Source organism: Struthio camelus, chromosome 3 (assembly GCF_040807025.1).
Source record: "Struthio camelus isolate bStrCam1 chromosome 3, bStrCam1.hap1, whole genome shotgun sequence".
In the NCBI taxonomy this organism is placed as follows: domain Eukaryota; kingdom Metazoa; phylum Chordata; class Aves; order Struthioniformes; family Struthionidae; genus Struthio; species Struthio camelus.
Window position 1 is genome coordinate 70,349,488 of NC_090944.1, and position 12,965 is coordinate 70,362,452.

A 12,965-nucleotide genomic window follows, 5' to 3' on the forward strand; every position below is an offset into this window, starting at 1 on the left:
CTACATCGGTGGCAGGTTCTGAAAATAACATACATGACATTTTCTAATGATCACTGACAAGATTTTGATGCACTATTGTTACGAGAAGATAATTGTAAGAGATGGCTATGCAAAAGGAATACAGCACAGTGGGATAGACTGTGCAAATTTTATGCATGTTATTGAGTGCTTACAAGCATCCAAACCACTGGACTATTTGTATGAATATGTCATCTTCAGTCTGCATTTGGATATTTTTAGAGAATGGAAAAAAATCATGTTCTGTTTGTGTAACAGCCTACCACAAAAGAAGTGTTTGATTGAATCCAGCTGTAGTTTCCTCCCTAGTCTCAGTCATCCATCATTTGTATAATTTTTGCCAATTATATTAAATATTTTTAAAAGGTTTTGACTACTTTGTTTAAGATCTGACTGGAAGCTTCATGAGATGTTCTAGGTTTAAGGAGAAGAATTAATTTGATGAGCACAAAGGTTTTCTTGAAAGGGCAGGAGTGAAAGTATAGTGGAATTTCGTGTTTCTGTATTGGGATGCTGCTCAAAATCCTTGCTCATTCATACCACTCAGTACTGTTACAAAGGCGAGAGGATGTCTATGTGCATCAGAACTGCATTTGAAGTGACTTGAAAATAGTAGGAAACATTAATTTATGCAATGTGGTTTATGTACTTTCTGTTTTCTTTATACTGGTTGGAGTTCATCTGAGAATACATGAATAACAGTATTAGCTGGAACCAGGGGATTTTTCTTCTTTTTCTTCACCCTTTACAAGTTGGTCTTACTGTGAAGAGTGAGCAAATGTAATGGAAAGAGAAAGCAGACCAGAATATAAATAGGGAATAGGCTGTGAGACTAGTAGAAATTTGCTTTTAAAATATACACTGATGTTAAGTCAGATTCACTAACCTGTTTTACATGGGATGCTCAGAAAATTGCTGGTGAGAAAGGCAGAAAAGAAGGTGATATTATCTCTGTTAAAATTTGCTATATGAAGCTATATTATTGATCAATACAGTTCCTATGAAAACAAGCAATCTTTTCATTATCTGCATATGCACAGAAATAAGCTATCCATTAATTTAAACATTTCTGATCATGCCGTAGATCAGAGGAATGTAGATCTGGGGAGGATCTTGTTAGGAAAACAAACACATTTATATCTGTATTATTTTCTGAACCTATTTTTCTAAACCAAGAAAATCTTTAAGGTGGAGGGAGAAAATTATCAAGCTTGCTGGTAAATGAGTAGAGAACATCTACACATGATGTGCTGAAATACAAAGCCTGTCTAACATGGACCTGAATTCCTCTAGGGTGCCAATAGACAGATTTCTTATTATGCTTTGTCTCGTCTTCAGTGCCAGTGACAAGATTTTTCCCCCACTGAAATCTAATTACTAGCAGAACTGGCAGGATTTCAGCTGGTACTGTATCTACAGTGTTGTTAAAAAGGAGAAAGCAGCAGAGAGAAAAAAGACAAGAAACATTTGAAAGAAGATTAAATCATTTTTAGCTATTAGTGAGACGACAAAACTAAATATTTCTCACGAGGGGATTATTTAAGGATCTTAAATGATGGTGTCTTTTACCTTAGGTGTGCAGAAGGCTATTTTGGACAACCTTTAATACCAGGGGGATCGTGCCAGCCATGCCAGTGTAATGACAACCTTGACTTCTCCGTTCCTGGCAGCTGTGACAGCTTGTCTGGAGCTTGCCTGATATGTAAGCCAGGTACAACAGGCCAATATTGTGAGAGATGTGCTGATGGATATTTTGGAGATGCTCTTGATGCAAGGAACTGTCAACGTAAGTCATGAACTTTTACTGCTCCTGACAGAATTGATCTATTCTATATCAGTGTTCCTGAGAGGATGAATGTGCCTCTGTATGTGTGAGCAGGAGAATGATATGGTATGCTTGCACCTTGAATAATAATAGTGTTTCACTTGCATCTACATCTGGAAAGGGAGATTTCAAAGTAAATAGAAAGGAAAGCCTATTAAAAAAACTTCCTGCTGTAGCTGAGGCAGTAATGAAGCAGACATGCAGGAAACCTGGGAGAGCTAAGCGCTGCATGGATGCAAAAGGTTATACTAAATGTCAAATCCACAAAAATAAATACAAAGAAATAAAAATGATGCATTAAAATGCTATAAGCCAAAGAGAAAAATTCCATTTACTAGTAGGCCTGGCACTGAAAGGAGGAGGGAATGATATTTCAGTGACTGTAGGGTCCAAACTTAGCAGGACTTGGGACCTCCTCCCCACCACATGAGGTCAGTAAGAGTTGGGAGCTGCTGCCTCTGCCAGGGCAAGATGTAGCGAATCACCTGCCCAGAGCCTACCAGCTCCTGCTGAGTTTCCTAAGGTGCCCTAGCAGTGCAGCAAGCTACCACTGCTCAGCTGGTTGGTGGCATGTTGTTTAAGTATGAGCCCCAACTCCAGAGTCAGACTTTCAAGAAATTATTGAGAGCAGGTGGAAGATTCACTGGGAGCAGGAGCTATTCCTAGCAAGGAGCAGCAGATTTCTTGCCTCTGTAGGAGGCAGTAGCTCTCACTGAGTTCTTGCTGACGCAATGCAGAATGCAGCTGTTAGCTGGAACCGGTGGGTTTTAAATGAAAAACGTTCATGTATCATCCCACCCCACTCTGAGGATGAAATACAATGGGTTATTGGCTGTCCTGAATGAGCAGAGTATTTTATTTCACTGCCACTTAATCCTCTTCTTTCATTGTAATAAACTCAGAGCAACTCCATCAAGTACAAAGGAGTTATATCAGGATAAAACGTAAGTAAAAAGAGTTAGGCCGGTGTCTTGTTGCTGTGTGTATAGGAACACCGGGAATGCTTTTGCAGCATCTGTTGCAAGCACGAAAGCCTGAGCCAGTGGTGTGCATTCTCAGGATTTGGTCTGTTAGCGGGCTGCAGTTTGACAGTAGGAATACTGTGTTCTGCTGGACCACTGCAGGCTCCACTGGAGCCAGTGGGACACAAAACATCACCAAGTTTCTCCACTAAGGCTGGGAAACATTGATACAAATAAAACCATAGGCAGCCATGACGACGTATACCTGTCTACATGCTTTCTGTACTACTTTGTACAATGCAGGATAAAAGTGGGACAATCGCATGTGGTCTTTGCACTAGTTAACCATTCGTGATGAATGATATTGTATAATTTAGGGTGTAAAGTGTGTAATGTGATTTAAAAAGCAGGGCATTTCAAAAATCGGCGCTTCCAGTAGCTTGTCACCCCTCCTCAGGCATCGACAAGTCTGTTGCTTTGAACACTTCCACAGTAGTGGCAGCTGCGTGGAAAAGAGATGTAATAGGAGGAGAGCTCAGAAAACATACAATTAAAAATAAAAAGTATTAAAATAAATACATATTTAATGTGGACTTACAGGCTTTGCTTTTGTCGTTAGTATCACTGACAAGGAGAGCCGCATCATGTATTCATATCCTTGTGCTCACAGTTACCTTGTATTCATCTTCTCTCCGTCTTTCATGTGGATTTTCTTTTTGCATATGATTTTTTATTTCCTTCGCAGACTTCCATGAAGTTTGCCCTGCAGCTACAATATCAGAGGGCCCGTGCCTTTACTTTGTTGTTTTCAATTTTGTTCCTTATTAAAAAGCCAAATCCAAGAGTATTGCAAAGCATGAATTTTGCTCTCAAATTATTGTTTGAAATGTTTCCTGCTCTTTCTAAAGTAAAGTGCTGTTGTCATGTGTGTTAACCATTCCAAATGACAGCACAACTTTATATCATTACAGCGTCTCTGAATTTCTTGGTGTAAAAAATAATAAATCTCAGAGCACTGAGCAAATGTCCTAGGTTCATTTGATTTGATTCTTGTAGTTGTTCTTTGGTGATCAAATGTGAAACAGCACAGTGTGCTGAAGCAAACAGCTACAGGTTAGGCTGATCGTAGCACAGCTAGGTGACACGAGATGAATTAAAGCAAATACTCAAGACATGCCTGTGTGCCTGTGCATGAGTACGAATGTTGGAGGGGAGTAAATGTGTATGTTGATTATAAATACTGATTATAAATACACACTCATAAATATTTATATGTTTTAAGAGAGAATGAGAGGGATCTTGACCAGTGTCAGTTTGGGAGAAAGTAAGACATTTTTCTGACAAGCTCAGTTGTATAATGGCAACCATTTAAAGTTTGAACAATAGCTAGTTTTCCCAGTAGAGGCAAATGAATGGGAAGACTTTAGGTGAGATAAATGCAATTTATCAGGTTGAGCAACAGTTTAGTAGATGAACAGCCCTAACTGCATGTTTCTTCTGTAAGTACGTACTGCCAGAGCCAAGAAAAACCTCCGAAGTCTTTACTTCCAAATGCTGCCTTACCGCTGTATTGCGCTCAGGAAGTTATCTGTGGCTAAGCTAAGAATACATCCTATGCCATTTTGGGTAATACATAATATAAATAGGATAAACCCATCTGTTCATAAAAACAATGTAAATTTTTTTTTGTTTTTTGTGGTGTCATACGCTTGATAAGCAAAAAGATTCTAATAAGATTTAGGCCTAGTTTTTTGAGGTCTCTATAAAAATGTAGGTAAAACGCTAGCTGCTGATTTGCATTGAGGACTGTGTTTTTGTGAGTTCAGGCTTACACATAGTCTTTCACTGCTGACCATTGTAATTGGAAAGTTACTTGAAACATTTATGTAATTCTCATCACTGTGCGTATAGTTTGGAGCGTCCGTAATTTTAAAACATACATATTATGGTAGCAGATAAGGAACAGAACTGTAACAGGATGAAGGAGGTAAATTGCGTTAGAGGGTTGAAAAATTAGAGTGAAAGCGAAAGAGAAGCAATGTTAATTAGAAGTGTTTTTAAAGGTTTGCAATTTTTAAATATATCACAAAACATAAAGAGATCTAAACCTCTGAAAACACAAAGAAGCGCTGTGAACTAGTGCTACCAGACTGACATTAGAGCCCCACATATTTCTTGCAGTTATTTCAGTATATGACATAACTTTGCAAACATTTGAGAAATAAAGCCACAAACAGACTGGCAAGTCATAAAATCACTTTCATTTAAATGAAACAACTATTGCATAATACCTCAAAAGTGGGGAGAAAACAGGAAAAAAAAATCTTCAGTTTAGAATCTAGCAAGTCCAATAAAGTTATGATCCTCCTGTAATAGCCTACACGTAGATGAGATATAACTGCTTTATCTCAAGTGGTACCTTGTGACATGCAAGGATGTGATTGTCGTGTGTTCACTGCTGGGACTCTTAAGTGTTTCTTAAAATGAAGCTGTCAGATTGAGAAAAAGACCAGATACATGCAGTCAGGGCACTGCAAGAATGGAAAAGTGGATTGGGACCCTGATTTACAGAGCAAATTGAACATAGTAATGATAAATATAGAGATGAATATGTTATAGAAATGAATGTATAATTGAATGATGAAGTATGAAGAATATAAAATAGAGAAGGTTAATATATATTCATATATATGATGAGTATAATATAGAGATGAATATGATAATGATAAATATTTGTATTTATTCAAATACAAATGAATACATTTGTATTTATTCATTCCCCTCTGAAAGAAAAGGGACATGCAAGGACCAGCTCTTGGCAATAGTATTGAGGGCTGTATGGGCACAGTCCCTGTAACACCTAATCCCATCCCTCTCTTCTGTACTGTGAGTGCTAAAGGGATATTTCTAATCTCTGTATGCCAAAATAATTGTGGTCAAAGAGTATAAGGGGTGGTAGAACAGCTTCCTAGAAGTTTCTCCTCTTCTAAAACATGAGAATTTAGAAGTCCAAAGCATTACTATTTTCCTGAAGAAGCAGCAGCGCTTTTTTGTCGTTGTTTTAAATCCTCAAGAGAATATGATGATGATTTAGGCTAGTCAGCTGGGTTATGCTTCCCCTGTGAATGACATTTGATTGCTGCAGTAGAGGTGCTGCAGTAGAGGTGCCGGAGAGGTACGGGAGCAGATAATCTGCAGCCTCTTGGGGCTGTACTCGAGGAGGAGGAGCTTTTGGCGAGGGCTGAAGAAACTACCGCCCCTGTAGCGAGGCCACTGAGGGCAAGTTTGTTCTAGTTCCTCAGCCTGGTACGGTTTGTGGTCATCTGTATTAACACAGACTGAACTGCATGGCAGTAGGACCTGCGTGTGCAGCAATAATGCCATAGTAACACCATATGGCAGAATTGCCGTGGCTTAAATCCTGCACAGAGCTACATAAGAGTCTGTACCCTTCTTCTGGCGATGCCATCCTGCCTACCGCAAGGCTTGGGAAAAGGGCCAACTTGCTCTGGGGAAGCAGACTCTGAGAATGAAAGAGCCCTGTGTTACCCATCATCCGGTTTGTCCTGAAATTTGGCACTTGCAATTCAAATGTAAAGGCAAAGGCATTGTTTTAAAAAACCTATTTCTCCATCATCATGTACTCAGTGATGTGCTCTAATTCTCCTCTTTTGATCTGAGAGGCACGTATAAAACGAGTCGTTGATTAAGTTGAAGCGGGATTCCTCACTGTACTAATTTGGAGCAGAATTACTTAGTATGATGGATAGATAAATGTGCATTGTCATCATACGGGATTTAATAATTTGCCTCGCTGCCTCACTCAGGCCTGTCTTAAGCAGCACTGTAAATATTTGGCTGTTAAAGTTAGCTTCAGTAGTGACCTATAGTATATTAACAACTGCTTCTTATTCCTCTGCAGCCTGTCACTGTAACATCAATGGCTCCTTCTCCGAGATTTGTGACATTCGGACAGGACAGTGTGAGTGCAAAGCCAATGTGATTGGGCGCCGGTGTGACACGTGCAAGGTGGGTGATAAGAAATGATGTTTTGTTTCAATTTTCTTCCCTGCTTGACAGAACATATATGAATTGTTCTTTGGAAAAGGGAGAAAGGTGAAATGGCTGTATTTTTTAAATATTTTTCAACGGTTTTCTAGAACAAAACTCAGAACAAAAATAAATCTTCTTTTGCATGCAATGAAAATATATTTTAAGCCTCACTGTACACTTAAGTACATTTTTCTATATGATATATGCACTTTGTATTCTGAATGTTTGATGCAACTAAACTGGTTAAAACTGTTACACTTCTGGGGGAAAATCCTACTTTGCAGCAATGTTCACAGAGGCTGATAGTATCTGATACTCGAAAAAGTAGAATGCTAGTTTACTTCTGCTATGAAAGTTGTACTTTTATGTTTTTTTCACAAGGGATCTTTTCGTATTGTCCAAATGACATATTTTTTGGTGAAAGGGTCTTTTGCCTGGACATTGTTTTGCTATCATATAAATCACAGCAAAAAACACTGTGTTTCCTGAACTTTCTCAGAGAGTTTTCTTTAGGCTGCTAAGGAGTATGTTAGGGATGACTGCAAGTTTCTCTGTTTCAGTGTGAGGACTCTTGGGCCTGTGTCCTCAAAGCACCTCAGTGCATGTGTAATTAAAAGCACACAAATGTTTTTGTAGAAATCACTAGGATTATTTTGACCTTTCAAGCTGCATGCTTTCTGAGGGGGTTTGTTGGGGGAGAACAGTCTGTTTTCAGCAGTATTCAATGATTCTGTTCAAAGAAAAAACATTGGTATAAAAGCAATTTGCCCTACACTGTATAAGGTATGCAGAAAATATGTCAAGCTTGTTACTGTAGCATTGGCTATTAGTTGTGGAATTATTCTGTGTTTACTACTATCCTTTATTCCTATCCTCTTTTATGTGATGTAGTCTCTTTATCTTTACCTTTTAACTGTGTTTACCTTTCCTTCTTAAAGCCCGGCTACTTCTGGGCCCCAGAAAAGCTGTTTTGTGTACCCTGTGGCTGCAATGCCTTAGGATCCAGGTCACTGCACTGTGATATGTCAGGAAGATGTATCTGCAAATCAGGATTCATGGGCAAACGCTGTGAAATCAGCAGACAGGTGCCTAAATTGAAAGGAAATGCACGGAGCAGTCAGCAGATGCGCGTCCCCCCTCGGAGATGGGGCTTCAGCAGTGCCAGTGGGTGCCCACGGGGTGCTTACAGGCCTGCTGCTCCGGTAATCAGAAACTGTGTGCATTGCATGGGCTCGAATCTCTCATTCGTTTGTGTTTGGAGCTCCTGCAGTGGTGTTGTTGTTGTTGTCTTTAATAAATGTGCTATAATATATGAACACACAGGTAGCCTTCTAGGATACTTCCCCGCTTTTAGGCTTTGGCATAGTGCAAATAACAACGTAGGCCAGCAGTCAAATAACTAGAATAAATCCAGAGGCAACATAATCAGCAGCAGTATGCGCTAAATGTATGAGTCACACACTTACCTCAATGAAATCCGTGGGATTTTCCATGGCTTTCAGCAAGGTTCCTTCGTCCTCTGCTGATTCAAGAAACCAAAAGTTCAAGGAGTGTGTGAGGAGTACCAGTCCTAGAGGCCAAGTGTTAAGATCTAGTCTTGAAATATCAAACATGACAAGTGTTAAAAGTTCTCATTAGTGAATATGGCCAGTTATTTGAGCCATTTTTTTAAATTTTTAACCAGGCCATGTACCCATTATCTGAATGTAATTCCTAACATGACAGAAGTATTCATTATTTATCATATACCAACAAAGCAGCTTATTTTCTAGAATATGTAATTATGATGCAACTGCTCCTAACTGAGCAATGTTTAAGGGCTATGGTCTGCCCCCCAAACAAAACAAAGCAAAACAAAACACAAAACAAAACCCCCACACTTAGTCTCACGCTGTTTGAAAAATGCCTGGCAGTGTTTTATCTTCTGGAATGAAAGTTCAGGACCCACGCCTTGCCTGCTCACATGGACTCCTTTTAAGAGAGTGAGCTTTCCCCTGTTTAACATACATTATACAACCACATTGCCCACAAAAACATTCCACATACCCTGATACAGGGATGCAAGATAATAACATATTCAGAAAATTCATCATATTTCCTCGTTGTCATCCAGGATCTCCATATGTTCTTCAATAAATGTGATTCTTAGAATTCCTGTGCATAGACAGACTTCACTGAGGGCTCGTCTTAGGGGTTCATCTCAGGGGAGGGCATGACTGATCAAAATGTCTTTCACTGTGCAGAGCTCATCACAGAATACAACCTAGCATGCTAGCCATCCCTTTCTTCCTTCACACCATGTGGAGTGCTAGTGTATCAAACTGTTTTTCTGTTTTTCACCCTTACAGACAGAATTTATTAGATTCGATCAAACCTTTTATTGAGAGTGGAGCAGCATGCTGTGCATTGGATACTTCACTGTATTGATCTGCATGTCTGTTCTGAGATTTTTTTTTTTAATATTCATATTTCTGTCTTTGTTTCCTTGTCTTCCTTGTGTAAAAGAAATCTTTAGAGTCTCTATATTTAATTGAACCTTGGAGTTTAATTACATGAGTTTGAGTATTTCTTTCCCTCTAATATCCTGTGTTTTATCATGCTGAAGTGTGTAACTGATAAAACATTTCGTTATAGAATTTGGAAATGAAAATCTGAGTAATTTCTTATTATATGTATAATCAAGCGTTTACCTAGTTTCGTATGATTCCTCAGGCCAAATTCTGACCATAGATTTCATCCTATATTCTTATCTCTATCAGTGCATTCTGTGTGGGAAGAAGAAGCCTCAGTATTAACCTCAGAAATCAGATTTCAGCACTTTTACATGGAAACCTGCTGAAATCTCTGGGATTTCACCTACACGAGAAGTTAGCGATTCCACTTTGGAGCAAATCTTTGTAAAATGTAAGTCAGTGCAGCTCCCCTGACTTTAACAAGCCTGCACTGATGTGTACTGGGCAAAAATCTGAAAACACATGCCTGGGTCACACAGTAGTACATTTTAAAAGTAAATATTTTCCAGTTTATTCCATATATGTTTGTTAGCACAAATTCTTTTTGGTATCTCATTTTTTAAATTTTGCTTTCCTAGCAAGCTCTCTGAAATAGCTTGGTTATATTACTGTGACTATAGCAATTCACATTTATTGTAGCAATAGGTAATATTCTGAAATCTTTATTCCGTTTCAGCTATGTGAGGTATTTAGTGCCCTCACCTCAGTTTTACCCCCTACAGTTCAATCTGATGAGAGTAATGTTTCAGTGCGGAAGAAGAAAGAGCTACCCTGCTCTCCGTACTCTCTCAACTTCTCCTCTTTTCTGCTGGTAATCATTCCATGTACTGACTCTTCTTCCTCTCTCTGTGGCAGCCTGAAACATTTGACTTGCAGTCTTCAAGGGGATGCGTTCCCTGCAATTGCAATTCTTTTGGTTCCAAGTCCTTCGACTGCGATGGAGATGGACAGTGTTATTGCCAGCCTGGAGTGGCAGGAAGGAAGTGTGACCGCTGTGCTCGTGGATTTTACAACTTTGAAGAAGGAGGCTGTACTCGTATGTAAATGCTTAGTGGCCGAACACTGACTTAATAATAATAATTATTATAATTATTATTATAATTGTTATTATTATTTTATCTCTGAGATTTCAGTTTGCCTGTTCTTGCATTGCCCTAGAAACTTACCTGACAGAGTGACATATTCACGGAGAGCCCTGTTAATCAGTCAGTTGGCAGAGAGGGTGATTTGCAAGCACGTTCTTTTTTCATGTAGTTTCTGCTGAAGAAGTTCCTATAATTCAGTTGCGTAAGAGTATCATAGAAGGCTGATTAGGGTGCCTGCCAAATCACATCAGCTTGAAGAGATGTGAATGGAAAAAATCCCTTTGTTTCTAGTCTTATCCCAAACCTTTTCACTGTCCTTACATGGATGATCCTTTTTTATTAAATTTCTACACAGTACTGTTTAAGGGCTTGCTTACTTGTATACGTTTTGTGTACAACAAGATATTTAGATAAAAACTTTTATGTCCCTTGTGTAATTGAAAAGTATCCTCTTCCAGATGCTGAAATTCTAGCATCAAACATAAATATTTCCAGATACTTCTTTACATTTATGTTTGTTCTTTTGAACATTAGGTTCATAAGGATGTTTTCCATCCTTAAAGCAGTACAGATCACTGGATCAAAAAGAAACTAATCCATAGGTGTCTTCACAGAGAAATACCCATCTTTGCTAATAGAACTGTATTTTTTATGTCTCAAAGACTCGTTTAGGTCTGATCACAGGAGACATAGATAATTGTCTGGTGCAGCTGGCCGCTGGGATGCCAGCGGGGCCGTGGCCCCACAGCATTCTTTGCTGATTGCAGAGTGCTGTAAAGCCAAGGATATTGCTACTATTATTCTTCAGGCAGAAGCTGTAGTGAGTATTCTTTCCAGAAGCAGAAATCGCTATCCTCGCTATCCTGTTCCTCCTCCTTTCCTGGCATCAGTGGCAGCAGGAGCAGCAAACCTAGCTCTCTGCTTTTTCTAATGGAAGGAGCTCCATAAAAAACAATTTTTTTATGGAGGGAGCATCCAAGTCTCAAGACCCACTTTTGTGCAGTAAAATTCAATTTTACTTATACTATTGATAAACCTTGAGCCAGTCTAGATTATAGATCTTATCTGAAAACTTTACTCTGTGGTGTTGTCTCCCACGGGAAGGAGAGAGTAAGAAAACATTTGCCATATTGTAAAGTTCAAACACATTGGCACCCTGGAAAACGGAGAGGTTAGTTCTCAGGCTCACTGATGAGAGAGCTTGAAATAAAAAGCAAATGATATCTGCAATCCTAAGGCTCTTAGCACATTCACAGCGAAAAAATACTATACATAATATTCATCATTAGTCTCTTAACATTTCACAGTTGAAAAGCACGTCACCGCTGTGAAATATTACAAAATGTTGTTCATTTCATATAGCTAGGGAAGGGAAATGAGAGGGCAATTAACGAGATTTCACATTAAAATTTTAACTGTTCTCTTGGCAAACATGAAAATACAGAGTGTAAGGAGCAGTGCTGAAATTGGATAGTGTAAATCCAAACAATCTTTTAAATAGAAATATTTCTGCCTGTGGTCATCAAATATTTTGAATAATCTCAACAGCTTAATATGTTCAGAAAATTCAGATTTTTAGAAGTTTCAAAGTGAAGACAACAGATGGAGAGGATTTCTTTTTTAAAAATGCTGTTTTTTCCCCATGTATTTTTAGTTGGCTTTTTATGTATTCCTTCAAAAGACAAAAAAAAAAAGAATTAAATTATGAATCACAGAGAAAAATCAGAAATTTAATAAAAGTATATCAAATCATGCTAGGAAAAAAGTGCACAAAAATGAATACCATAGTGACAGTTAAGTATAGAATAAAATATTGGACCACTTTTATCTAGCATTTATCCAAAAGGAATATAATTTGTTTTTTCTCTTGTGCAATAAAAAACCATAAAGGCTAAGGAAAAAAAAAAGCATCATCAGTTTAGAGTTGACATTCTAGCAGCAAAAATATGAGAGATTTGTTTCACTATTGTTTGCAACAAATGAGTTGTATCTTTATCTATATTCTTTGTAATAATGATAATAGTAAAAACACAAAAAGTATTGCCATATTTTCTTCCCCTCCAGCCCCTTTTAACGAATTTTGTCTAAGAACTGGAAATCCATAAAAGAGCAGTCACAGCCAAAAGCCTTAGTCTCACAGTGAAATATGTATTTGTGAAGCGTCTTCAACCCCCAGGAAGTCAAAATATCCTGTAGAGGGTGTTTTCATGTCTTGTTCCTGGCATAGTTGAGGCGTAACTTAAGATTTTCTTTGCACCAGTTTACTTTTTTTTGGAAGCGTTGGTGGGGTAAAAAAAAGGTCACTTTTTATTTTAGCTGTAGATAAAAGTTATCTTTGCACTTCCCTCATTATCTAGTTTCAGTTGGAATTGAGGTGTTTCGTACAATAAAGGCAATGAACATAATACAGCCCTCAGCAATGGGACATTGTTACACTGCCCTAGAAACATATCAAGGAACAGATTATCACGCAGAGAGCCGTAGTCTGCTTACTGTGCTTTTGCTCTGA

At 38.4% G+C, this 12,965-nt stretch overlaps 1 protein-coding gene across 2 annotated transcripts in view; it reads left to right on the forward strand.

Annotated features, from left to right (window-relative positions):
- The window catches only part of LAMA2 (laminin subunit alpha 2), a 393,833-nt gene that overhangs the window by 245,605 nt on the left and 135,263 nt on the right, over positions 1–12,965 (forward strand). For both annotated transcript variants that reach the window (XM_068938256.1, XM_068938257.1), the window contains exons 19-21: positions 1,593–1,804; positions 6,728–6,834; positions 10,227–10,407. In XM_068938256.1, the coding sequence (XP_068794357.1) occupies positions 1,593–1,804; positions 6,728–6,834; positions 10,227–10,407 (500 nt within the window). The remainder of the gene's footprint in view (positions 1–1,592; positions 1,805–6,727; positions 6,835–10,226; positions 10,408–12,965) is intronic.